Source organism: Populus alba, chromosome 17 (assembly GCF_005239225.2).
Source record: "Populus alba chromosome 17, ASM523922v2, whole genome shotgun sequence".
NCBI classification, from domain to species: domain Eukaryota; kingdom Viridiplantae; phylum Streptophyta; class Magnoliopsida; order Malpighiales; family Salicaceae; genus Populus; species Populus alba.
Genome location: NC_133300.1, coordinates 17,741,016 through 17,765,792, shown reverse-complemented (window position 1 = coordinate 17,765,792; position 24,777 = coordinate 17,741,016). Strand labels below are relative to the sequence as shown.

The 24,777-nt window shown below is 33.2% G+C and overlaps 5 protein-coding genes across 10 annotated transcripts; 3 read left to right on the top strand and 2 right to left on the bottom strand.

The window, feature by feature from the left end:
- Nucleotides 1-448: 448 nt before the first annotated feature.
- On the top strand, nt 449-4,487 carry LOC118039628 (glutathione S-transferase DHAR3, chloroplastic). Its single transcript, XM_035046386.2, has 6 exons — nt 449-835; nt 920-1,010; nt 1,912-2,055; nt 2,604-2,721; nt 3,152-3,292; nt 4,147-4,487. Exons 1-6 carry the CDS (start codon nt 604-606, stop codon nt 4,231-4,233), a joined length of 813 nt encoding a protein of 270 aa, XP_034902277.2. The 5' UTR covers nt 449-603; the 3' UTR covers nt 4,234-4,487.
- Nucleotides 4,488-7,061: 2,574 nt separating this feature from the next.
- On the top strand, nt 7,062-10,926 carry LOC118039627 (uncharacterized). Of its 4 annotated transcripts, none has more exons than XM_073405506.1 (6): nt 7,062-7,249; nt 7,391-7,475; nt 7,986-8,121; nt 8,194-8,925; nt 9,317-9,509; nt 10,271-10,926. In XM_073405506.1, the coding sequence occupies exons 2-6, from the start codon at nt 7,399-7,401 to the stop codon at nt 10,294-10,296; spliced, it is 1,164 nt and encodes a 387-aa protein (XP_073261607.1). In that variant the 5' UTR covers nt 7,062-7,249; nt 7,391-7,398; the 3' UTR covers nt 10,297-10,926. The 4 variants fall into 4 exon arrangements, with proteins under 4 accessions (XP_073261607.1, XP_034902275.1, XP_034902276.1 ...); XM_035046384.2 differs by having other exon boundaries at nt 7,062-7,252; nt 7,390-7,475; XM_035046385.2 differs by having other exon boundaries at nt 7,062-7,256; nt 7,390-7,475.
- Nucleotides 10,927-12,409: 1,483 nt separating this feature from the next.
- LOC118039626 (1-(5-phosphoribosyl)-5-[(5-phosphoribosylamino)methylideneamino] imidazole-4-carboxamide isomerase, chloroplastic) lies at nt 12,410-17,305 on the top strand. Of its 3 annotated transcripts, none has more exons than XM_035046380.2 (8): nt 12,410-12,627; nt 12,797-12,828; nt 13,271-13,481; nt 14,007-14,092; nt 14,754-14,855; nt 15,157-15,290; nt 16,045-16,093; nt 16,699-17,305. In XM_035046380.2, the coding sequence occupies exons 1-8, from the start codon at nt 12,468-12,470 to the stop codon at nt 16,873-16,875; spliced, it is 951 nt and encodes a 316-aa protein (XP_034902271.1). In that variant the 5' UTR covers nt 12,410-12,467; the 3' UTR covers nt 16,876-17,305. The 3 variants fall into 3 exon arrangements, with proteins under 3 accessions (XP_034902271.1, XP_034902272.1, XP_034902270.1); XM_035046379.2 differs by having other exon boundaries at nt 12,411-12,627; nt 12,761-12,828; XM_035046381.2 differs by lacking the exon at nt 14,754-14,855 and having other exon boundaries at nt 12,761-12,828.
- A 29-nt stretch (nt 17,306-17,334) lies between these two features.
- On the bottom strand, nt 17,335-18,456 carry LOC118039625 (heterodimeric geranylgeranyl pyrophosphate synthase large subunit 1, chloroplastic). The gene has a single exon (XM_035046378.2). The coding sequence runs from the start codon at nt 18,447-18,449 to the stop codon at nt 17,457-17,459; it is 993 nt and encodes a 330-aa protein (XP_034902269.1). The 5' UTR covers nt 18,450-18,456; the 3' UTR covers nt 17,335-17,456.
- Nucleotides 18,457-19,937: 1,481 nt separating this feature from the next.
- Nucleotides 19,938-21,100, bottom strand: LOC118039623 (geranylgeranyl pyrophosphate synthase, chloroplastic). Its single transcript, XM_035046377.2, has one exon. It carries the CDS (start codon nt 21,030-21,032, stop codon nt 19,938-19,940), a length of 1,095 nt encoding a protein of 364 aa, XP_034902268.1. The 5' UTR covers nt 21,033-21,100.
- Nucleotides 21,101-24,777: the final 3,677 nt, after the last annotated feature.

Genomic DNA, 24,777 nt, shown 5'->3' with positions numbered 1-24,777 from the left:
TTGAATGGTTCATCATTCACTCATGGAAAGAACAGTTCACAGACTTTGACGAGCCCACAATCTGGCAAAATTTATTAAAACATGGGCCATGGCCCGGTCCATGAACAAGCCCATTCAAGGTCAATTCTTCGAGCTAACTTGACACTATACGCTCTCGATAATTAGTCGCTCTACCCGCCTAGAAGGTTTTCTCGGAGCTGGTTTAAAAATAGAAAAATAGGTTAGAAATTAATTTTTATAATATTTTTTATTAAATTTATATTAATTATCATATTATCTAAAAAATAATTATAAAAATTATAAAATCCGGTTCAATCATAGCCTTAAAACGAGTTCTGGGAAAATATTGTTTTTTAAAATATATTAAAATAATATTTTTTTTATTTGTTAGGTGAATATATTAAAATAATTTAAAAATATTAAAAAGTATTTTTATCTGCAATGTCAAGCCAACACCTCATAGAACAGTACGGCCAGAATCTAGTCGCTTCCATAGGGATAGTTCCCACCTGTATAGACTACAGAGCCTCATCTCTTTCACGCTCTCAATTTTTCGACAGACAGCCACGCAATCAAGCAAAGCACAAAAACATTAAAAAAAAAATGTCGACTGCAAGAATCCAACCAACAGTAACAGCAGCTTGTGTTCTGTCTTCCACAATCAAACAACACTTCGGTTTAACCTCTCTCCGACTCCCTACGAACCACTCTGCTGCTTTTAGACGCCAAAGAATCAAAAGAAACCTCACTGTTTCAATGTCCGCTACTTCAATTTCTGACCCTCTTGAAATCTGTGTCAAAGCTTCTCTTACTGTCCCTGATAAACTTGGTGACTGTGAGTGAATCGCGTTTTCTTTCTTTTCTTTGTTGGGTCATTTGGAAATGGCAATTGATGGGTCTTTTTTTAATGCTTTTTTAGGTCCTTTTTGTCAAAGGGTATTGCTTACTTTGGAGGAAAAGAATCTGCCTTATGACATGAAGTTTGTTGATTTGGGGAACAAACCTGAATGGTAAGTTACTTTAAGCCATTTGCCCGTGTTCTTTTCTACAATGCCTTGAAGAAATTACGATATTAATGCGTTTTTCATAAAATGTTTCACGGCGTTTCGACTTCTTGACTCAGTTGACATGAATCCAGCTCCTTCGTTAGAATTCTGTAAACAAAAGATATCGTACTATAGTTCCATAAATTTACTAGTATGTTTTATGGTTGATAATTTCGTGGATTTCTACTGTAATGTTAGGGAAGGCTGGAGCACAATCGCAAAATGTTATGTAAAAAACATTGTCCATATTGTAAACAAGGCATTGTAGAGGGCACTGGCGAAATTGTGGGTGCTATCCAAAAGTTTTTGGATCATACAGAAAACTCCTAGAAGTTTCCAATTTTTAACTGAATGTTGGCGGAGCTCCCATGTGAGAATTGAATAGCGAGTAGATAATGATTTTGTTCATCTATTTGGAAAATTTTGTAGGTCTTGCAATTTTGGCCAACCCTTTACGTGCTTGGTGTTATTTACACTTATTTCAGAATATAAGTTGATTGTATTGGGCTTTGAATAGATATCCTGATGGAAAAAAAAATACTTCTTACTGCTGTAGCATATAGTCAAATTCTATAATGACTTTGGGTGAAAAACGAATGCACTGAGCATGATTTGATCAACATTTTTGTCTAATCATAATAGTGTCGACTATACTAACCATCAAGAAAGAACTGCCGTACTGCCTGTTGATGAAATTTTGAATTCAACCCACATTGGTCAAAATAAAGGCAGTTCCTTGGTTTTAACCAAAGGCATTGAAGAAGAAGAAAAGCAAGTGATGGTGGATAGTTATATTACTCTGTTTTGTCTACTTGGTTTGTATATGACCATTTGCTTTATCAGTTATGTTTCTTCTTTGATATAGGTTCTTGAAACTAAACCCAGATGGTAAAGTTCCTGTGATAAAGTTTGAGGAGAACTGGGTTTCAGATTCAGATGTTATCACACAAGCATTGGAAGAAAAGTTTCCAGATCCCCCGTTGGCAATCCCACCTGAAAAGGCTTCAGTGTATGTTTTACATTCAGTGCTACAAAAATTACCATCGTCACTTTTACTTTCTGACCTAATAATGTTTTTGGTGCTTCCATTTTCTGGGAGGTGTTTGGTAACCATCCTGTAAAGCACGAGTTACAAATTCTTTCATATTTACAGTGCATTCATATTGCACTTAAATATTTTCATTTGTGATAACTTTAAATTTACTGATTTATTTGTGAGGAGGAGGAGGAGGAGGAGGGGATTGTGGGGGATTGATGGTGGTGGAAACATAAAATTCAACTTATAAAAATCAAAATTATTTAAAAAATATTTTCTTCTGATAAAGAAAATCTGGGACTGTCATCATGTTTGAACTTCTGATTAAGTCAGATGCAACTATAGTGAATGGTTTGTTTAGAGTCAATGTTTGTTGAATTGCCACCTTTGAGGTTTTTGGAGAGTATTATAGTTTACTAGAGTTTTCTAGCTTGAACTTTCCATACTAGAATGCATTTGTTTGATTTTATATCTTAGTTGAGGTTTTATGTTATTGATTTTATTTATCCATTTCAATGCAGTGGCTCAAAGATCTTCTCCACATTTATTGGATTTCTTAAAAGCAAAGACCCTGGTGATGGAACAGAGCAGGCATTGCTTGATGAGCTTAGTGCTTTGAACGATCATATCAAAGAGAATGTATGTCCTTATCTACCTTGAAGTTCTGGTGGTCAGCTAACCTTGTGGTACTGAAGAAAAAAAGAACCGCAATGATATCATCCTTTTAATGTTAGAATCAGCTTAAGCATGTGAAGGATTAATCTTATTGCAATGGAGATGCCTATTCATTTTTTTATAGCAATGTAAATTGCTTTGTATTCTCATATTTCCTGAACATAGAAATTCTTCTTGAGTTCTGAAGTCGTAAATGCCAGTGTTGGTGCTGCTTTCAAGACTTTAAAATGCATTTGTTTGAAACAATTGGTTGAGTAATGACATTTTATCTGTAGGCCTCTGTTGCTTCGATCTAATACTTTGTTTTTCAAAAATTTCTTTATGCACTGTCCAATTTGGAATCTGATGGTTCTTTTTACTGATTATATGATTGTTTGTCCTCTCTCCTTTGAAGGGCCCTTTTATCAACGGGGAAAGAGTTTCTGCAGCTGATTTGGCCCTTGGACCGAAGCTGTACCATCTAGAGATTGCTCTTGGGCATTATAAGAACTGGTCAGTTCCAGAGTCACTTCCCTACGTCAAATCCTACATGAAGGTATCTCCTATAAGCTAATCTTCTGATATGGTGTGTTACATATGTGAACATGTTTGTGCGGGCAATGAATGCAGACTTTGTCCATGGTCTTTTACCTGTAACATATTCTATTGCACCGCTGTTACCATAATGGCACAGTGGCGAGAATAGGCATCCTCCCCTCCCTCACTCCTCTTCCTTGGTTGAAGTTGCTTGCTTTGCTTTTATGACTTCCATTAAGCTCCATTTTTTTTTTCTTTTTGGGCTTTGTTTCATAGATTAGGTTCATTTGGGAGTGCTTTTCGTGGAGCTGCTGTCCTATCACTACATTGTTCATTCGTTACAAAGAATAATTAAGTATATTACTTGGGAAAAGACCATAGAATATGTATTTTGAAGACAAGTATAGGTTTCATGTAAAAGTCCACAGGCTTTGCAAATTCTGCTTATAATGAATCAATAAGCTTGCCTCAGAACTCACTGTAATCATGCAGTGTTGTCTTCATGACTTCACAAGTTCTTACCCCTATTTGGTTAAGAGGTGTACTGTTTCCTTGGGAACATATATAAACAATGTCATGTAGTTTAGGTACTTTTCCTCTTGCTACCTGCCAGAGACTTAACGAGTAAACTTGAATGTCACATTACCAAGTACATGCAAATCCCTATTCTCCGAATGAGCAACTGGCATAGACATTGGACTCAATATGCTTGAGCAACTGGTTATTTTGATGCATGGTTTATGACGTTAATTCTGTGTTTAAACATCCATAGAAGTATAGTTCTGCGGATTACTGGTTTAGTATAATCATAGCCATCTTGTATTCTGTATAATGATGTCTGGTTTTTGACAATGCTAAATTTCTGTTATTCAGGAAATCTTCTCCAGGGATTCATTTGTTAACACACGTGCTCTGCCAGAGGATGTCATTGCCGGTTGGCGCCCAAAAGTCGTGGGTTAAACATTCCTTTGAATAATTCCTTAGACATCCGTTCTTATCTTCTATAGTTAATGCGAAGTTGCAAGGTCCATCAGATTTACCTCCTCCGTGTGTACTTGACCTTGAAACTAAATATAATTTTTCTTTCAGTTAACCGATGCAATTCTATCACCACATTGTGGGGACGAGAAAAATCTTCATATGTATAGGTCATGAGTATGTCAGTGTGATGGTATAAATGTCTTGCAAAATGCATCATGTGCATACTTATACTTCCCAGTGTTCCAAGTTGCTCTCTTTTTTTATGATTTGTTTGCTTGGTAAGTATGTTTTTTGCCTAGTGCTCACATGAAAGAACGTTACACAGAAGCACTGAGCTACCATGCACTTGGAGTTCATGGAGGTTGTTGTAGTGAGTTCCTTTCATACCTAAACAAGACGCATAACTGCCTCGGTACTCTAGTGTCAACCCTATACGCCCACTGCTATATACATTCCTAGAGGCAGACAGAGCTCTTACAAAATCTTTGAAATTCTGAGGTCACAGGGCCTTTTATTCTTGGAGGTGATTCAACTTCTTTACGCCAAGGAAGATGGAAGCCTCTTCATCCATCGATCTCTTGAAGAACCATGGATATGTGTATCAAGCTTTCCTCCATGAATTCAACATGTCCTAGGGCACTAAAGCACTAAAGCAAACATGACATCTACTGTGACATGGTTGTCCTTGTTCATCAAAACAAGGATTTACTTACAGAAGTCAAAAGTGTTAATAGATTCTACATCAAATCCCATGCCAGAATACATGAATGCTGATGCTTAGAATTATGGATAGCACAGCACACGATAACTTCTCACCTTCTCTTTTCCCATCTCGTTCTTGTCCTAGTATAATGAAAAATTGTTCTACTATCTTAGTTAAAGCTCTTGATGTTTGATACCTAAATTCATCAAGTGTTCTCCTCTTCTGAATATATATATATATGGCTGAGCTTGTCCTATACATGGGAAGGTTATATGCTAACAAAAATCACCTGAGTTGATTCAGAAACGGGAACCAAAAAAAGGCATAATGACCATTTCACACTTTTTTCAGCTGCATGGAATGTAGAAACCCCACGTCACACACTAAAAACAGTTTTTGTTAGCAATTGAAGACAAGGGTTAATTGGTACAATTTTTTTTTTTTTTTTTTGTAACCCGGGTTTCTGGGTCAGCTTACACGAATCCCCGGACTCACAACAATAATAAGACACCGTAAAGGACTCAGTACAGAGGAAAGACATAAAACTCTTTTATTGCTGGGCTACAAGCTAAAGTGCTAATTGGTACAATTTTAATAGACCTAGTATTGAACCTCCATGATCATATGATAATAATAATCTTTGATTAGTGTTTAAGATAGAAAATATAGATATAAAAGAGAGTTGGAGAGACTGGAATATAAACAGGGACATAAAATAAATTTTTTTTTTTCGCTTAGATCACCATCAACCTAAACAAAGTAATTTTAACTTAATAATAATAATAATAAAGTTGATCTTGAAGCTAGTGCCGGAAACTTGGGCCTTTATAAGGATTAGTGGAACTGTCTTGCTCCTTAATTGTCAAAGATTGGATTGAAACCTCTTCAATGGAAACTTTTGTGGTTTTTTAAAGTAAGTTTTAACTTATTTTTTTTATTAAAATTTAATTTTTTTGATTTAAATTAAATTTTTTAAATAATTTTGAATTTTTTTATAATTTTAAAAAATATAAAAACATGTCTTATCCATGTCAAGTATCTCCATTTATAATTCTAAAAAAAATTGAACACATAAAAATTAAAAAGGAAAAAAAGTTGGAAAAAAGAAAATTAACAATTTTAAAAGTTATTTTTGTCTTCTTGTATTGAAAAGATTGTTAAAATTATGAGTTGACTAGTCAATATATACTTAACATGTAAATCATTTAAAAAACTTGAAAATGGTTGAAATCGAGTTAAAATCAATAAAATCGCATAATATTGTGATTTTAGAATCGTTTTTACGATTTCATCAAGAATTGTATACTTTAAGGCTCCAGCTCACATCAGCATGACCTTGGTTGTATCTAAATAATATACTTGTAGCATTATGTGGCCAAGTAAAGTCGTAAAGACTATATTTATAGCATGACGTGGCCAAGTAAAGTTTACAAAATCACTCATATTAATGGGTATTTGGCAATTGGCATAGTTTTTGTTTGTGTTTCTATATTTTTTTTTAAAAAAATATTTTTAACATCAAGGAATATTTTTATATAATTTTAACATATTAATATAAAAAAATATTTTAATATATTTTTAAATAAAAAATTATTTTAAAAAGCATTATTTATTATAAGTTTACACAAAATAATTCGTATTATTCTTATACTATAACAATTAATTAATTAAGTTTTTTTATTAATCAATTTAAATAATATTTACGTGCTCAATTGTATATATAAATAATAGTTTTTTTTATTTTTTAAATTTATTTTTAATATCAATACATTAAAATAATCTAAAATCATAAAAAAAAAAAAAAAAAAAAAATTGAAAATACAAAACTTTTTATGATTTTTATGATTTCATAATATATTTTTATAATTCAAATTTATTTTGTATTTTTTACTGTGTTTAAAATATTTTTTTAACAACCTTGTTCCTGACCCTTCGAAGCAGAAATTTTTAATTTCATCCGTGCTTTTGATTTTGAAAATAGTCTGCTGTACTTTGATTCTAATAAAATATCATCACAAAAGCAAAAAAAAAAAAAAAAAACAGTAAAAATGGTTAATCCAATAAAAAGAAACTCACAGATAGACAATCCATCTGTAAATTAAAATGACCAAAAGACCTCAAATCTATGCTTTTCCTTACCTTTCCTTCTTTTTGCTCTGCCTTTTTGCACCATCTTCATCCTCCGTGAAACCTAAATCTTACCATACAAACTCATAGATATCTCTCTCTCTCTCCAAAGAAAGAGAAACCCATTTCCATTTTAACTTCAGAGAGAGAGAGAGAGAGAGAGAGAGAGTAAGTTTGCAAAAACCCATTTCTATTCTCCATTTGTATCATGTCTTTCACTTTCTTCATTTGTTAAAGATCATCATTCTTTAAAGGTGCAGCCTTTAAGCTTTTTTATGTGAACTTTTGTTGGGTTTTTTTCTTAGGCTCAATAAATGGCATCAAGTTTTCATGAATGGGAATCCGACCCCTTATTCTCAGCTGCTGAGGTGGTTCAAGACTCTGCTGACAGGTTAGATTCCATCATTTATTGCCATTTTCCTTTGGTTTCTATTTAAAGTTGGGAACTTTGGCTTGATTTTGGAATGTGCTTGATTAGAGGGCTAACGAAAAGATTTCATTTTTATTGATTATTAAGCTGTTTTTGAAGATTTAGTTTCTGGGTTCTTTGTAAACTTTATATTTGATGGATTGGTTTTCTTTTAGTTGTGTTTTTTTAGCTTTACTTCTATTGTTAGTACATCATGTTTTGTAAGATTAGGTGTGGCCTTTCCTTTTATTGCTAGTTCAAAGCACAAAGCACATAGCACATTGTGGTAATATCTGATGTCTAGAAAAATTTAAAATAACCATTTTGCTAGCATTTCGTTGACTATTAAACTTAATTGTGGTACTGCCTGTGTTAGGCTCTCGTTCGGGGTTGAATCATTTTGTTCTAACGTGTTAACGTGGGAAGATGCATATGTAGGGTAGATTTTAATGTTGCTTTGAACTTAAGATTGCTGTTGCTGTTAATGTTTAGGATGGAGTCGCTTTTTCGCCTTCTATTGCATGAGCAGAGTCTTGTTCGGAGTGAACATCCCGACCCAAGATTGCTTTCATCAATAGAATATCATAAGCGTGATCTTGCTACCATACTTGGAACTGCGAAATGGCAGGTATTTGCTGATGAGAAGCTTACTTTCCATTGGTGGTTTTAGTTGTCTGATTCTGTTTATTTTCCCTAACAGCTGGAAGATTTTGAAAGAGCTGTTAATTCATCAAGCACAGCAAACAAATCTCAAGCCAGAGAAGATGTGATTTCAAGGCACAGACAGTTTATTATAGCCATTAGGGAACATATAAATGAAGTGGAGAAGAGTGTGAAGGGCCGTTCAATGGATGATTCCATGAGAAACTCTGATTGGGTTAATTTAAATGACCAAGACAGAGATGTATTAGCATCATTTCTTACAGGAGGAAATCCCACTGAAAATATGCATCCTTATGAAATGGAAGAAAGTAGCATTTTGAGCAGATTCCTTGATCCAAACTCAGGTGTTAGTTTAAAGGATAATGAAATTGTTGAGCATGACAGCAGAGAATTTGAGAGGGTAAAAATGACTGGAGTTGGGCATGCTGATCTTTATCTTGAATCTGCAAATGAGGATAAGAGAAATGTTGCTTCACATAACTCCACCGGATTAGGCTCAGATATGATGAACTCTCGGCAAGAGATCCATCATGATAGGCATGTTGGTGATGATCACTGGGACCTGGAAGCTAATGAAGCCAAATCTAGGAGCTTCTTCCATGAGATCAAGTCAAGAGGTATCTACAGCATCATGATCTTCTTTGGTTTCTTGAGCAACCTATGGACTGCTCATAGGAACAGAGTTGGTAGGAACTATACAAAGAGATTGAAAGATGGAGAAGAATATAGGCATTCGCCTACTTACACTGAATCATCTCATTCTGCACAGGTACTTTGATGATCCATGTTAAGGCTACTCTTAACTAAAATTTTGTTACCAGAAAGTCTGTTTATAGCCTTTTTTCTGGTAAAGGAAAAATCCACTTCTCAGGTATTGAAGCATGACAGCTATATGAAAAGTTCTGCCCAATCAAGGATTCTTTGTTGTTTTTTCATATTCACGGATCATGCAACTTTTTGTTGTTTCCTGGTGCTTTAAGAGTTGGAAATTACATGCATGTCTGGAAGATGCACCAGATGCTATAAGAAAGTCTGATATCCCATATTTACAAAAACATATTTAAGCATGATAAGATGACTTGGGATGCTAGTGAAAATGGTTCTTCCCTATCAATCATGTGAAAGCAGTAGATGCTTATCAGTTTGCTTCTCTATTACAGGGCCATTGTCTAGGACAAATGCTAGGATCTGGATACAGAAGCCTCCAAGGAATATGTTTTAGATTGCAATCAGAAGTAATGCACCTGGGCAGCAGCCTTGGGGCAAGATATCAAAGATTCCCCTTTCATTTTGAATTTAATCGACATTCAATGAAAATGATATTGACAACAATTCTTACCCTCATATTTTTGGGTAAGTCAACTTTGCATTATGAATTTCCATCACCTTTTTTCTCTCTTCTTGATTTCAAGTTGCAATTATTTACCACATCAAACTAGAGTAAGGTAATGCATGAAACCTTTGGTCCCTTAAAATTTGATATCATTATGTAAAACCAAAATTAGAGTGAGTTTGGGTGATCCAATAGAAGGCCACATAATGATATATATTCCCTGTTTACTTATAGATGTTAGGTATGATTCAGAGGTGGTAGAACATTTTTTACTTTTAAGATCTTCTTGAATCAGAATTTTGAATTGCATTTTCAAAACAGGGATGCTTTAACTAGCAGTTTTTTTAAAAGAAACTGAGCAAGCAGAAATTTGAATTCATTATTTATAACCGAGAGTCATGAGGGTTCTACTTGTACTTATGCAATAAAATGCCATGTGAGGATATGATGTCCCATTAGATGCTAGATGTTCTGCAAAGATGATGGAACAATGTCCATGTTTAACAATCAATTTTCAGTAGATACAAAATAAAGCTACAGTGCTTGCCCCGCTATCCTTTCCTAGCATGAGTTGCTTTAAGTTTCTTAGCACCTGAGATTTTCTACCTAAAAAGGTGGAACTTGCAGTAATTAGAGATCTCTATGTTGAAACATTCTCTTTGTTTCTATTGTAGCGCATTACTCTAGATATTTACTATAACTGTTCTTCACTGACATCTGGGAGATAGACAACCAGCAACAACATGAAATTAAATTACCTGGAATTGTGTGCTTGGTACAGGTTTATTGGTGTCCAGAATTGCTTGAGGATGGTAAGCTGCTGCTAAAATCTGCAAACAGCTAAGTGTTCTGACCGAAAGTTTGTTGGTCGCAACTACTGCCATGCTGACAGGAAATGTGTAGCTGCTAATGAATGATGAAAAGATGAATTTGCTGGTCATGTCATGACTATTGGTCACCACTGGTAATGCATTTTGAAAGTGTAACTGTGGATTCAGCCGACAGAATCCAGGTTTTTTTTATTTTTTATGTTGGCTGTTTGAGATGGCTTTTTATTAGCATTGCATGATAGCATAGTGGCATTGGTGAGTGGCAAAAGATTATAATTTTATTTGTATAGTTACGTCAGTAAGCCAAGGCTTTATTGAGTATGTATATATTCTTTGAGTGGCAAAAGATGCTGGTCATATCTTCACTCGTTCACCCCCTTTATTGGCCAAAGGATCCATGTTATCCTCTAGGACCTCCACATACATATTCTTTGAGTACATATTGGAACTTGACACGCCACTGACTATTTATGATTTGGCCATTCTCAGACAAAAGCAGAATAGTTTTTTTTTTTTGTTTCCATATATTTTCCATGGTTAATGTATGATTTCAAATGTTGTTTGATATAGCATAACATAATATAATGAAAATAGATTACTTCGTCTATTTATATGAAGTGCACAACTAGGACATGAACCATGAACCATACGAAGAAAGGCAATCTGTATTCCAAATCAGCCACCGTACAGCCTGTGCTGATTGCCCAGTAACTTGTATAATTTGATCACTATAAAGAAAAGATTGTGGTGACAAACTTGAATAAGTTAACTAATAGTAAAGAGCTAGAAATTTTCAATAATGCTAGTAAGATATGATCACAAGCAAGTTTATCATATAACAAGGACATTATGGTAGGCAACATCTTGCTTTTGAATGGAGCTCTTCTCATAGGCAAGTTGGTTTATGAGCGGAAGTTGAAAGCCATCTTCCCCTTCATGGTTCATTTGATATCATTTGGGTTTTAGGATTAGAATGACCCAAGGAGATGTTTCAAGGACTCTGTTGCTTAAAGCATAGTTTTGAAATTTGGTTTGGCTCAATGGGTTGACTCGGGATCCGGCCGATCCAGGGCTGGAATTGGGCTAGGCTGAAGAAAAAATAAAGAAAGAAAAAACTTGGTGTGACCCGGTGACCTGGTTGAGCCGGCCGTAAACTTGTTGATTTTTTTATTATGTTTTTTTTACTAAAACGATGTTATTTTAATTAAAAAAAATTGATTCGGCTAATTCGATAATTTGATCAGAATTCTGGAAATCCAGGCCTTGAACCGGGATCGGATCGGATCGAATCTTACAACTTTGGCCCGAAGTATTAGAAGAAAATGAGATTCACAATTCCCAAAATCAAGGGGCAAGGTGGCGCTTTCAATGATATAGCGGAACAATAGATTTAACCATAGAGATGCGCCACATGTATTTTTTAAAGAAAGTAAATGTATTTTTTAAAGAAAGCAAGCGCATCCCACAAGCCAACTTTTAAGGGTCACACACATTGCTTTTTTATTTAAAAATTAATTACTCAAAGTAAAAAAATTCAAAACATTCCTCATTCATTCTAGCATTCATAAAAATAAAAATATGTGAAAAAATAAAATCACCCCATACTCTTTTTTTTTTCTTTTTTTTTTATTGTAAAAGTATAAAGGGCCTTTCATAATCTTGCAAAAAAATATAAAGACATAAATATCTTTAGATAGCAATTCAATTTTATTTTTGAGCTTGAGGCAAATAAATAACTATACTATTTTTATTTTTTTTAAAGATAAAAATAACCATTTGCTATCCTTTAATGATCATTTGGTGTAAAAAAGAAGAAGACAAGATTATCATAAAAAATTCTTTTTAATAATAATATTTTTTTAAAAATAAAAAAATATTATTTTTAAGTAAAACTCAGAAAAACAAAACTTTAAACACTGGTAGTTGGGCTTATTTGTTTTTATATTTTATAAAAAAAATTAATTTTTTTATTTTTAATTAATATATTTTTTAGTATTTTTAGATTATTTTGATGTTAATATTAAAAATAATTTTTGAAAAATAAAAATATTATTTTAATAAATTTTTAAATAAAAAAAATATTTGAAATGAAGCTACCAAACACACTCAGTCAGTCCTGTCTTCGCAGTTTCTTCAGCAAAACCAAGAATGGCAACTAGCAGCAGCAGCCTACGCGCCTCCGCTTCATCCTCTTCCAAGTTTCTTGCATCAAGAAAGGTCTTCAGCTCCTCTTCATTCTTTCATGGTTGTCAAAGACACCACGGAAACAGATTCATTACATCCTTCCCTTCTTTGCATGCCTCCTCTCGTATGCTCCTGCTGGCTGCTTCGTTGCTTTCACTCTCTTTTTTATCTCACTCTTTTGCAAAAGTTCTATTTTCTCTGAGATTCAGTCCTTTTTAACCTGTTCTGACTTGAAATTATAATTTTTTTTCTTATAGAATCTTCTTCTTCTTGCTTATCTATAAAATGTGCAGTTCGTTTTCGACCCTGCATTGATATACACAAGGTATTTGATTCAATGTATTGTAATTCTCTTCATGGTTCTCACTGATAATCTTTTCAATTTTTGGGTTTTCTTTTCTTTCGTTCTCTCTTTCTTTGTTTAATCCTGTAAGATTTACTAAGTTGAATGCTTGAGGGAATTGCTTAAAAAGTGTGTAAACTGTTAGATAATTTCATGAATGAGAGTGTGATATGACTGCTATTTTAAGCACCCTTTTTTTATTTTATATATCAAATTATCAATCGTCAAGTAGGTAATTTGGTGGCTTATGCTTTCACTTATAGAGTCAAGAAGTCACATTTTAGCAAAATTCAGCTTTTATTGCCTATTCTATCATTGAATTGAGTTTAGGGACTGGGTTTTAAATTTCAAATATCGGTGCTATTTCTATGTTAGGTTAAAGAGTGGGTTTAGTTTCGTGTTTAAATCATGATTTGTTTTTCAGGGGAAGGTGAAACAAATTGTTGGGTCTACCCTTCGAGATTCGAAGGAAGAGGATGGTTCAGCTCTTGTGACAAATTTTGAATCAGATAAGTCGGCAGCGGAGTTTGCAAATTTGTATAAAGAAGATGGGCTGATGGGTGGTCATGTGATCATGCTCGGAGCTGATGATTTGAGCAAAGCTGCAGCTGTTGAAGCTCTGCGTGCCTATCCTGGTAGGTCTATGTTTTTTTGTTTCTGGTGGATTAGATTTTTTCTTTACTTTTGTAATGTTAGTTTTTTTCCATATTTGTGGTTCTTTAAGAAAACTATTTCAGCAAATACAAATTGCCTATCCCACAAATAATTCACTTTTGGTTGATGGTATGGTATGGTTCATGGAATTTCTCTGTTTAATGATAAACCCTCATATAGAAAAAAGATGATTTTATTTGGATTATTCTTTTATTGACTTGTATTTGTGTTGAGTGTAAAAAAACCCTTTGTTTTGCTGGAGATATTCTGACTCTATTGGTATATTTGGGGTAATTTTACTATTGAGATGCTGTTTAAAATACAACATCTGTGGGTGTTAATTTCCTCTAACGCAAAAAGGATTGTATTATTGTTTATACTGAGATTTTGAAATGGGGTCAATTGTATAGTGAATATGCTCTTTTACTTCTGTATGGTTGATGGGATGTTTAAAACTTACAGATTTTTCCTCTGCTGAACTTACTGCGAGGATTTGAAAAATCTAGGAGGCTTGCAAGTTGGAGGTGGTATCAATGTAAACAACGCTTTGAACTACATAGAGGAAGGAGCCAGCCATGTTATTGTTACTTCAGTATGTCATGTACTTTGTGCTCACATTTTGCCATGCATTTGTCTCTTGGGCATTTTTGTAGTTCCTGCTACAAGGTTGCATATATTCATAGTTGACGGAGGGTGAGAAGAATAATACAGTATAAAACAGCAATGGCAGCAGAATAATGGCTAAAAGATGAATAAAATTGAAGCTGGAACAAGATAATAAGGTTTAGGGTTCATCAAGAAACCTTTAAAATCTGAATGGATTGATAAATAATGAAGAAAGTTCATTAAAATAATCCTTGCGACCTATATATACTAGGTGGTTACCTATTTATACTAGTTAAAGCCCTAGATCCTTGTACAAAAAGTATTCACTAGTCTTAGTCACCATGTAAAACAACTTAACCTCCAAGGAAATTCTCTAAAAGTTCAGATGCTTATCATGTGACACATAAAATCTAAAGGGAGTCTTGCATCAATAGTGCTCTATGTTTGTTAATAAATGCTCATAGGAGTGCTAAGTCCATGTCTTAGTGGTTAATATTTCGAGTCCAGTGTTTAATGTGATTGGAACAGGCATGTTGAGTACCCTCAAGAAAGTATTCTGGAAGACCTTTTGTTTTCATTTATCCCTTTCTTTTCTTTTCTTTTTGTGATTACATGCTCTTTAAATAGTTCGTTTGTGTCTCTCACAGTATGTCTTTAATAATGGTCAAATGGACCTAGAAAGGCTGAAAGATCTTGTTCGTGTTGTTGGAAAGCAGAAGCTTGTTTTAGACCTTAGCTGCAGAAAGAAGGTATGAAATCAATAAGCACACATATCTGTTTTTGTAGACATTGAGTACAACTTTGGGTGATATCCAACTTGAAAGATTATGACTGAACTTCTGACATTTTCTGCAACTTAATTTTTAATGACCTGCTGGTATTTCAAGTTTTACATGGTAACATATTAGAACTGATAGCATGTCTCAAGTATTGTAGCCTAAACAAAGTATCTGTGAAGGCATCTAGTGTTATCTCCCTTCACAAATTAAAGGTACTGTATTTTCAACTTCTACCTTTTATGACCTTGGATGTGCTGTTTCTGATGTGCAGGATGGTAGATATGCAATTGTCACTGATAGATGGCAGAAGTTCAGTGATGTATATCTTGAGGAGGAAGTATTAGAATTTCTCGCTAACTATGCTGATGAGTTTTTAGTTCATGGTGTTGATGTTGAAGGGAAAAGGTAAATTCTGAGTGTTGCTTCATTGCCTTCAATTTTCTAGGTTCTTTTTTTCCTGTAAGTTTTACCATCTAGTTTCTATTAGATATATAATAGTGGTGGATAATGATCGTGTATTTCAATTTAGGAGAAATTTACCTTTCATCAACCTTATCTTTTCTTCTCCAAAACAACCTGTCACTGCATGCTCTCTGCTCACTTTTCTGTTATTTCCATTGTGAGTAATATGGTTATTCCATTAGATGTCTCTGAATACTGTGCTATGAGTTCTTGTTGGAGGATTGATCTCTGATTGCTCTGCTGTTTATATCCTGCCTCTACTTTTATTTAACAACCCTTGGTTTTATTAAACAAAAAGGATACCGCCTTGTGTTGGTAATGAATTCATGATTATGGCAATACATCACAGCTACAGATCATACAACACTTTGGAGTTGAAGTAATCAGTAAAGCCCGGATTAGATTGAATGTATTCAGGAAGCAGGAATGTGTTTAATCATTACTATACCCTACAACAGTGATGCTTTTAATATAGAATCTAAAACCTCGTGAAATTTCTTCAACAGTCTGGGACATTTTCTTTTTCACTGAAGAAACCATGTTAGAACTTTGATGCCATTCTGCTTTCTAATTTTAGGCACTTAACATGATAGGATATTCTATCCAATATTTCCTTTTCTGGGAAGAAAAGGTTAATCCTATAAAACTCCTTTTCATTATATTTACATCACATGCACCAAACTACTGTTTATTGCAGGTTGGGAATTGATGAAGAGCTTGTGGCATTGCTTGGCAGGCACTCACCAGTAAGTGACTTAGGAGTATCATTTTGCATACCATGACTTTTCTGTTTTCTCTTGCCTGTCTTAGCTATCTTGTTATGCTCTTATTCATTATTGATATTCTGTTATGAAATGCCTAAGCACCGATGTCATTGATACAGTTTATCCACATCACACCAAAAACTGTTGCTATTAATAATAGCTTCTTCTTTTTTTCTTTCTTTTTTGAGATCTTTGATGATAATATCTGTGTGTTACATGGTAGAAAGCAAAAGAAACCATCTACCTCTAGTGACAGGTCCTATCAGGATGACTGCTATAAACTAACCAAGAAATGTTTTATGCATGCCTAAAGTTAAAATTGTCATAAATTGATACCCTCTTTAGCTGTTGATGTGGAGGAGTCTGTGGTGTGCAAGTGGTTGTGAACCATTGGTTAGCAGTTTCTGATGGACATGGAACTGATCTTCGGAGTTCTAACTGAATCCAGGACTAGCAGTTTTTAATTGCAATGCTAGCTTTTTTCAATAGAACACAGCACAGCAGGTCTTTATGCATTAATATGTGGATGTCTTTATGCACTGTTTTAATGTATGAATTGCTAACGAATTGCGGTTTGGGTGGGTCAGATTCCTGTGACTTATGCTGGCGGTGTGACAACAATGATTGATTTGGAAAGAATAAAGGTGGCAGGAGACGGATGCGTGGATCTTACTGTGGGCAGTGCTCTTGATATATTTGGGGGTAACTTACCATACAAAGATGTTGTAGCTTGGCATACTCGACAGGAGACTCTGATGGTTTAGTTCCTTCTAATAGTTGTGTTTGTATGACCCCACTCTGAAAAGAGTTTCAATTGGTTTTTGAGGTTGCGTAGGTCTTTATAGATGACAAAAATCTAGACCGCGGAGGAATCCTAGTTGTTTCCTGTTTCTTCCTGCAGGCTTGGCAATTGTTTGCGACTCACACTCAATGATGGAGTGAAGTATATATGTTGAACGCTGTCTTGCATTGGTGGAATTAAAGAAAATTTGCAACAAAAAACAAGCATCTCCATGGTGCCTTCTGAAGATACGGAGGAGTCCTTCTCCATGAAACAAACTCTTACTGTTTGATACAGCAGTGAAGCAACATTCAAACTCCATCCTCTCTAAAGGCAGGAAATTTGAACCAAGTTGAGAATGAATGTAGCGTTTGTTGAAAATAATAAAACATTATCTATTGCAATGGGACATGAAAAAAATAATTGAAATGGGCATTTTTATGTGTATCTCTTTATACAAACCCTGCAAAAATCATGGATGTTTTAGAGTAACCTTGCTAACTCTGTCGACTAGCAATGTAGTCAGCTAAATGGAATAATGGGACAGCCTTGGCAGAATCAAAGCTAGCAAGTTCTTCTTTTGGCTTGCTCAACCAACTGAGCAGCAAACTTCTTGGCCTCATCTATGCCCATCAACTTGGGATATGTAGCCTTGTTACTTGCCAAATCCTTCCCGGCTGTCTTTCCTAGCTCCTCCGACGACTTGGTTACATCTAATATATCATCCACCACCTGATACAATAACCCAATAGACCTCGCATATTTTCTAAGCCTTTCAATGCCTGCAACATCCGCCCCTCCCATTATTGCCCCGCAAACAGCAGATGCCTCTACAAGCTTTGCTGTTTTATGGACATGAATATACTCTAGCGTCTTCATGCTTACTTCTTTTCCTTCACTATCAATGTCCACAATCTGGCCTGCGACCACACCTCTTGACCCAATAGCTGAACCAAGCTCCGCAATGGCTCGAACCACGCAGTCTGGCGAAACATTCTTGGTCTTGCTAGCTATGTGCTCAAAAGCGAGTGATAGGAGTGCATCACCTGCAAGAATTGCAATACATTCACCAAATACTTTATGGTTTGTGGGTTTGCCTCTTCTAAGATCATCATTGTCCATGCAAGGAAGATCATCGTGGATTAGTGACATGGCATGCACCATCTCTAGAGCACATGCCATTGGCATCGCTAGTTCTTCATCCCCTCCGACCAACTCACATGAAGCAATGCATAAAATCGGACACATTCGTTTTCCATTACCAAGGAGAGAATATCTCATTGCTTCATGGATTTTAATGGGCTGTTGCAAGGGCACTGCCTCTTCTAGTGCTTCGTTCACTTGCTTCAACTTGGTGAACATGTATTCTTTAAGCTGAAAGGCAAGTGAAGGGGCTTCTTGGGCTTGATTCGTTTGCTTCAGATTCGAGCTTGCAAATTTCATGGTGGAAAGATAGAGGTGGCCTAGTGGGGTTTTTGGTGGATTTTTAAGGTGATTGATGGAGTGTTTGAGAAAAAATGAACTGTTAAAGCTCCAGAATAATGCAGAGAAGGCCATGGTTGATTGTGAGATGGGATCTTGGTGGGGGAGACTTCTTTAAGAATAAATTTTTTAAAAAAAAGACTGTTGATGATGGTTTTGGCCCCTGCAGTTTAAAGATCAAGTCATATTGAACCTTGTAGTTCGATAAAAAGCAGCTAAGTCCCTGGGTTTTAAATTTTAGGACAATGCAATGCCCCAACAAATTCTTTTACCAGTTTTCGATAAAGTTCAGGGGTCAGTGATCAATAGTCAAACTCTGACTCAAATTTAGCGGATAAGAGTTGTGACGTGTGTCCCTCTTTAGATAATAATTATGATTTTAAAGGAAATCTCTAACAAATTTGAAAAGAGGACTATCTTGGCAGAAATCCAAAATGTTAAGGACTCAATTACTTTTGTGGAAATCACAGGATGCAATGTCATTGAGATTGAGGTTAGGATTTAAAAATCATTTGTTTGATTTGACTTTTCCACTCTAATTTCTATAAAGATAATTTATAAATAAATTAAAATAAATTTTAAGAAATATACTTATAAAATCCACATAAATATGAGATCTAGACCTATTCTAATTAAAGAAGAAAAAAGTAATGGCTCAATCTTATCCTATTAAAAACTTGAATTGTTCAAATTTTTTAGTAGTTGTCAATGCTAAGAGTTTCGAATTAAAAAGTTTACTTCTCATATGATTTTAAGTTCGAGACTTGTAATTACTAATATGATGATCATTAAAAGTTTATATAGTCATTAACTTCAGGGCCCGTAGGATTAGTCGAGATAAGCACAAGTTAGCCCGGACATCCAAGTTAATAAATAAATAAAACTTGAATAATTCATAATTCTATTGATTTAGGATAAAATCCAATAAAAACTCAGCTCTCAATTTGTTAATTTTTTTTTATAAAATAATATTGTTTTAATTATTTAAAAAATAAATGAATCAGAGTTAATTCTTTTAATTCTATTCCAAACCTTATTTCAAGTCCATCATCTAGGCATATTTTATAGCTATGATCTAAATATTAAATATATAATTCGTTGCTTTAATTATTTTTGGTTCTCAAATCTTTGGGACTGATGACCATAAATAGTTTCATCAGCAATGAAATTTATTGACGCAACATTCAAAATATGACCCAATTAATGTAATGGCAGGCAAATACATAGTTATCTACTTTTATCCTAGATCAAGAATTTTGAGTTATTTGAATTAATTTAAAATAATATTAATTTAATTTTTTTAAATAAAAAATAATATTTTTAGATAAAAAAAATTAAAATACAGTTTAATCAAATCAATTGAATTTGATATAATTAATATTCAAACTACTTTGAAATGAAACCCTTCCTCACATATGTTCAAGATTATCTATTTAAGCATATTTAGAGTTTTTATTTTATTTTATTTTGTATTTTAAATGTATTTACTGAAAAGAAACACATCTTTATTGTATCCTTAAACAAACAAGATGAAATCATGAACATTTATAATTAATAACCCAATTAATTTTGTCGACTAGCAATATAGCTAGCCAAATGGTACAATGGGGCAGCCTTAACGGGATCATAGAAACTAAGTTCTTGATTAGCTTGATCAGTCAACTGGGCAGCAAATTTCTTGGCCTCATCTACGCCGATCAGCTTAGGGTATGTAGCCTTGTCACTGGTCAAATCCTTGCCGGCGGTCTTTCCTAGCTCCTCGGAGGACTTGGTCATGTCCAATATATCATCCACCACCTGAAACAACAACCCGATAGATCTAGCATATTTTCTAAGTCTTTCAACGCTTGTAGCATCTGCCCCTCCCATTATTGCTCCACAGACAACTGCTGCCTCTAAAAGCTTTGCTGTTTTATGGACATGAATGTACTCCAGCGTGCTCAAACTCACTTCTTTACCTTCACTTTCAATGTCCACAACCTGACCTGCCACCAGACCTTTTGATCCAACAGCGGATCCAAGCTCAGCAAGGGCCTGGACCACGCGGTCCGACGAGACATTCTTGGTATTTCTGGCTACGTGCTCAAAGGCAAGGGCTAGGAGTGCATCACCAGCAAGAACTGCTGTATCTTCACCAAAAACTTTGTGGCTTGTGGGCATACCTCGTCTAAGATCATCATTGTCCATACAAGGAAGATCATCATGGATTAGTGACATGGTGTGAATCATCTCCAGTGCACAAGCCGTCGACATTGCTGATTCCTCATCTCCTCCCACTAATTCACACGAAGCAATGCATAAAATTGGACGAACACGCTTTCCACCTGCAAGGAGAGAATATCTCATGGCTTCATGGATTTTTCTGGGATGTTGCAAGGGCACTGCCGCATCTAGTGCTTTGTTCACTTGATTTCCTTTCTGGATCATGTACTCCTTAAATCCGAATGGCGGTGAAGGGACCTTTTGTGTCTTCTTGTTTTCTTCATGGGCTCTAAACGATTGCTTGAAAGATGGGTTTGCAGCAGAGGTTGCTTGAGTTTTCATGTGAAAACACTTGATCTGGTCTAATGAGCAGGCTCTAGGTTGGGTGTTTAGGCCATTGATGGAGTTTTTCAGAAGTAAATTGTCGTAGCAAGAAATTGTTACAGAGAAGGCCATGACTGAAATGGGTTTTTGGGAGAAGGTATTGAAGCACTGCTACTGAGACGGGATCTTGTAAGAGGATTCTTAATGATGAGATTTGCTAATTGTACATGCATGGCATGTATTTACATGGTTGAAGACGATAGGAAAATATACAGATTTTGTTCCTGAGAGTATGGTTTTTAAGTTATGATTATTATTCCCTTTTACATGGTTTTGGACCCTTGTGTGATTATTGGCTTTCAAGGACAACTTATAAGAACAAAAATATTTTCTTATAAATAAATTTAATTTAGATATGGAATGATTTATTAAAATCTAAAAAAGATTTAGTTTCAGTGTATGTAGAAGAGTCAAGTAAAGAATTTGCTCATCATAAAACCCAAGCAAAGCAATAAGGATCAGGTCTATGAACGGGCAAACTCTCAGATTTTGTTAATTTCATTAACTCTCAGATTTTGTTAATTTCATTTTATTTTAAATGATCATGTAAGAATATTAATTCTAAATAACTTTTCAATCATTAGAAGTGATTATTTTCTGATAATTTTTTATTTAGTTTAATTTAAAATAAAATAATTAAATTAAAATTATTTTATTTTAATATTTATATAATTGAACCGAACCAATTAATTTAATTTCTTTATTTAGTTTGATTCGGTTTAAAAATGTTTTAAAAAATTATTATTAAACAAATCAATTGATAAAAATCAAAGTTGAGACATTAAATTGTAAGAATATTTGAAAACCATTGAATAATTAATAAATTATTATCTCAAGGAATCAAATTAATTGCACATGAGCCGGTTAGATTATATATTTATTTAGGAAAGCTATTAAAATGGTGCATGTTACCAAACCCCAAGCCAAAAACAGCAAGCACATCTCTCCATTCATTTTAGTTTCCTTAATTTGAAAAAATATATATGTTATTATATTAGGGTTGAGATCGTGATCCACTTCCACGAGGCTACTTTTATAATTATTTATAAGATCTAGATCACTAAAGATAGGCTTTACAATTTTATTTTATTTTTATTTTTAAAGTTGCTATAGGTTAGGTGGTTCCTCTGCATAAATGCCCAGGATCATATTGTTAACAAATGCATGGATGGATTTTGTCATGGCTGGCATTTCTATATTATATATATATATATATATATATATATATATATATATATATATATTAAATAGACAATTCATTCCATTACATTAATTATTAGGAGAAAAATAAATATAATGAGGAGAGAAAGACAAATTTAAAAATTCTTATCACTTTTTAAATGAACTAGATATAATTTTATTTTTTCTATTTACTAAAATTTTATCTTTCCTTACACCTCTTTTTTTCTTCTTTATTGTTATAGCCATAAAATCTTTTCGTTGGCTGGTGGATTTGTTTAATTATTTTACATGGATTATTATCCACTTATTTTAAATTCTTATTTTCGGATTTTACTTTAATTTCCTCATATTCTTTTAGGGATGAACTGGAACTTGATCATTCAAAGTTGTTAATATTATTCAGGGTTTTCAAATATTGGTTCGAAAAGTTTCGATATCTATTTATCTTGAAATATGTTTTGAAGTTAATATTATAAATTATAAATATTTTTTTATATTTATAAAGACATTCATTTTGAAGAATTTGTTATATCGGTTTGTTTATTTTTTTTTTAGTTATTATTATTTCTAATTTAGTTTAAAAAATTAAATATCAAGATTAATATATTTATAAATACAGGTTGTAATATCAATAAATTAAATATCCTAAAATAACTTTATAATTATTGATTGAGATTCTTTTTCTCTTCAAAGTAGACCTAAGACTTGTATAAATACAATTGTATGTGCATAATATTAAAGGAGCGAGTTTTTTTTGGTGGGAGTAATTGAAAAGGACATTAGAGGCATAAGAAAAATTGAGAATTAATGACGGGAAGAAGATGAAGAAATATTTTCTTCTTTTTGTATATGCATAAACTTTATATTAGTGACTTCATACACTTAAGCAAGGAGATAGGTATGTGGATGTTTACACTGACAAATTTTATTAGCTAGTAACGAGAAATGATCTGTCAAAAATGAAGAAGCAGTTGGTGGCTACATAATTAGGTGATTTATAAACTTAATGATTTATAATAAATTTATTGATTGTTCCATGATCTTAAATGATGAATTAGACTCGTCTAATAATTTCTTGACAAAAAAAAGTTTATCGATTGGTGATTTATAATATCTAAATAATTTTTTAATAAATCTAAGAACCAAAAAATACCATCCAACAAAATATTGAAGAAAAAACTAGAAAAAAGTTCAATTTTATAAAAAGAATAAAAAAAAAAAAAATTAACTCGAGTTGACCTACCAAACACTTGATCCAGATAACGAGAATGAAATATCTCCATTTAAAGCAAATAGAAAAAAATATGATGCCCAATTTTCATCTAACCTAACATTGAAGATTAAAATTAAAAACAATGATTAATTTTAAAAAAAAGATTTTTTTTAAAAAATGATTCAAGGTCAACCCATGTTAATTAATTAAACCAATGATCTGGGTTTTTAGATCGAGATGACCTAAAACAAACAAATAAAAAAAATTATGAAACTCAATTTTCAACCATTTCAATGTAAATTGATGAAATAAAAAAAAATCGATTAATAAAAAAAAAAAAATAACACAAGTAAACCCGAGTGACCTGCTAAACTCATAATCCGAATCATGAAACCAAGATTGCTTATGGAAAGCAAATTGAAAAAAATTACAAATCATAATCCCCAACCAACCAAACATTAAATAATAAAATTAAAAAAATATTAAAAATAACAATAAAAAAAAAAATCAAATTTGATATTAAAAAAGTTAATAATCCATATTTTCTATTTTAAAGAGAGTTAAACGAGGAATTAATAAAAGGATATATTAAAAAAAAAATATGATCATCAAAACTACACCAGGCCTCCAATACTAATATGTGTCCCCTCATAAATATATCATCGACAACACGATTCCAACAAAACTATAAAAAGATTATCTTAGGAGCTTGAAGGAAGATGCACATACCACAACAGTTTGTGACCTTCACCACACGCTAGCGCGTGGGTTATATGCGCCAATCATTTATCCATCCTTAGCTATGAAGGGGTTGTAAATTTGCTTAAGTTTTAATATGGTCCTAAAGTCTAAATTGTTTTGAATCAACATAATTAAATTTTATTTTTCCAAATCAGTTACAACAGAGTAATATAAAATGATAAAATAAAAAAAATAAATAACTGAAAAATCAAATGATAAAAAAATAATAAACTCACGGCGCACTATTACAATCCCGGTGCATTGTAAGTATTGTTACAGAAAAACCACTATATCTTTTAATTTAATAAACTATACTATATAAAATCATACTATTTGTCTATTAGATAAATTATTAGTTACGTTGGTGAATTGCTTTTGTCCCACTAAACAAAGGAACACATCATCATAATTATCGGTTTGTCTCATTTCTATACTTCTTTAAATTTCTTATGTATTTATCAACAGAGTCATGCTAGCCTATCAACATTACATTAGAAAATATACAGCGAGGGTTAGGCATTTCTCTATAACAATTCATTGTGACTACAATTTTTTCTTTATTTTTTTCTCAATTGCATTAATTTATAATTAATTTTATAACTAATTTGTTAAAATTTATTTCAGAAAAGGAAAAATTCAACAAAATAAAATAAATATATAAAACAAAAAAACAAAAAAATC

Excerpts from the sequence above, each read along its gene's own strand:
- LOC118039628 (XM_035046386.2), top strand. The coding sequence starts at position 604 with ATGTCGACTGCAAGAATCCAACCAACAGTAACAGCAGCTTGTGTTCTG. Across the intron at positions 2,056-2,603 it reads CCACCTGAAAAGGCTTCAGT|TGGCTCAAAGATCTTCTCCA; the intron begins GTATGTTTTACA and ends ATTTCAATGCAG. Across the intron at positions 3,293-4,146 it reads ACGTCAAATCCTACATGAAG|GAAATCTTCTCCAGGGATTC; the intron begins GTATCTCCTATA and ends TCTGTTATTCAG.
- LOC118039627 (XM_073405506.1), top strand. The coding sequence starts at position 7,399 with ATGGCATCAAGTTTTCATGAATGGGAATCCGACCCCTTATTCTCAGCT. Across the intron at positions 7,476-7,985 it reads GTTCAAGACTCTGCTGACAG|GATGGAGTCGCTTTTTCGCC; the intron begins GTTAGATTCCAT and ends GTTAATGTTTAG. Across the intron at positions 8,926-9,316 it reads AATCATCTCATTCTGCACAG|GGCCATTGTCTAGGACAAAT; the intron begins GTACTTTGATGA and ends TCTCTATTACAG.
- LOC118039626 (XM_035046379.2), top strand. The coding sequence starts at position 12,468 with ATGGCAACTAGCAGCAGCAGCCTACGCGCCTCCGCTTCATCCTCTTCC. Across the intron at positions 12,829-13,270 it reads CCTGCATTGATATACACAAG|GGGAAGGTGAAACAAATTGT; the intron begins GTATTTGATTCA and ends TTTGTTTTTCAG. Across the intron at positions 14,093-14,753 it reads GCCATGTTATTGTTACTTCA|TATGTCTTTAATAATGGTCA; the intron begins GTATGTCATGTA and ends TGTCTCTCACAG.
- LOC118039625 (XM_035046378.2), bottom strand. The coding sequence starts at position 18,449 with ATGGCCTTCTCTGCATTATTCTGGAGCTTTAACAGTTCATTTTTTCTC.
- LOC118039623 (XM_035046377.2), bottom strand. The coding sequence starts at position 21,032 with ATGGCCTTCTCTGTAACAATTTCTTGCTACGACAATTTACTTCTGAAA.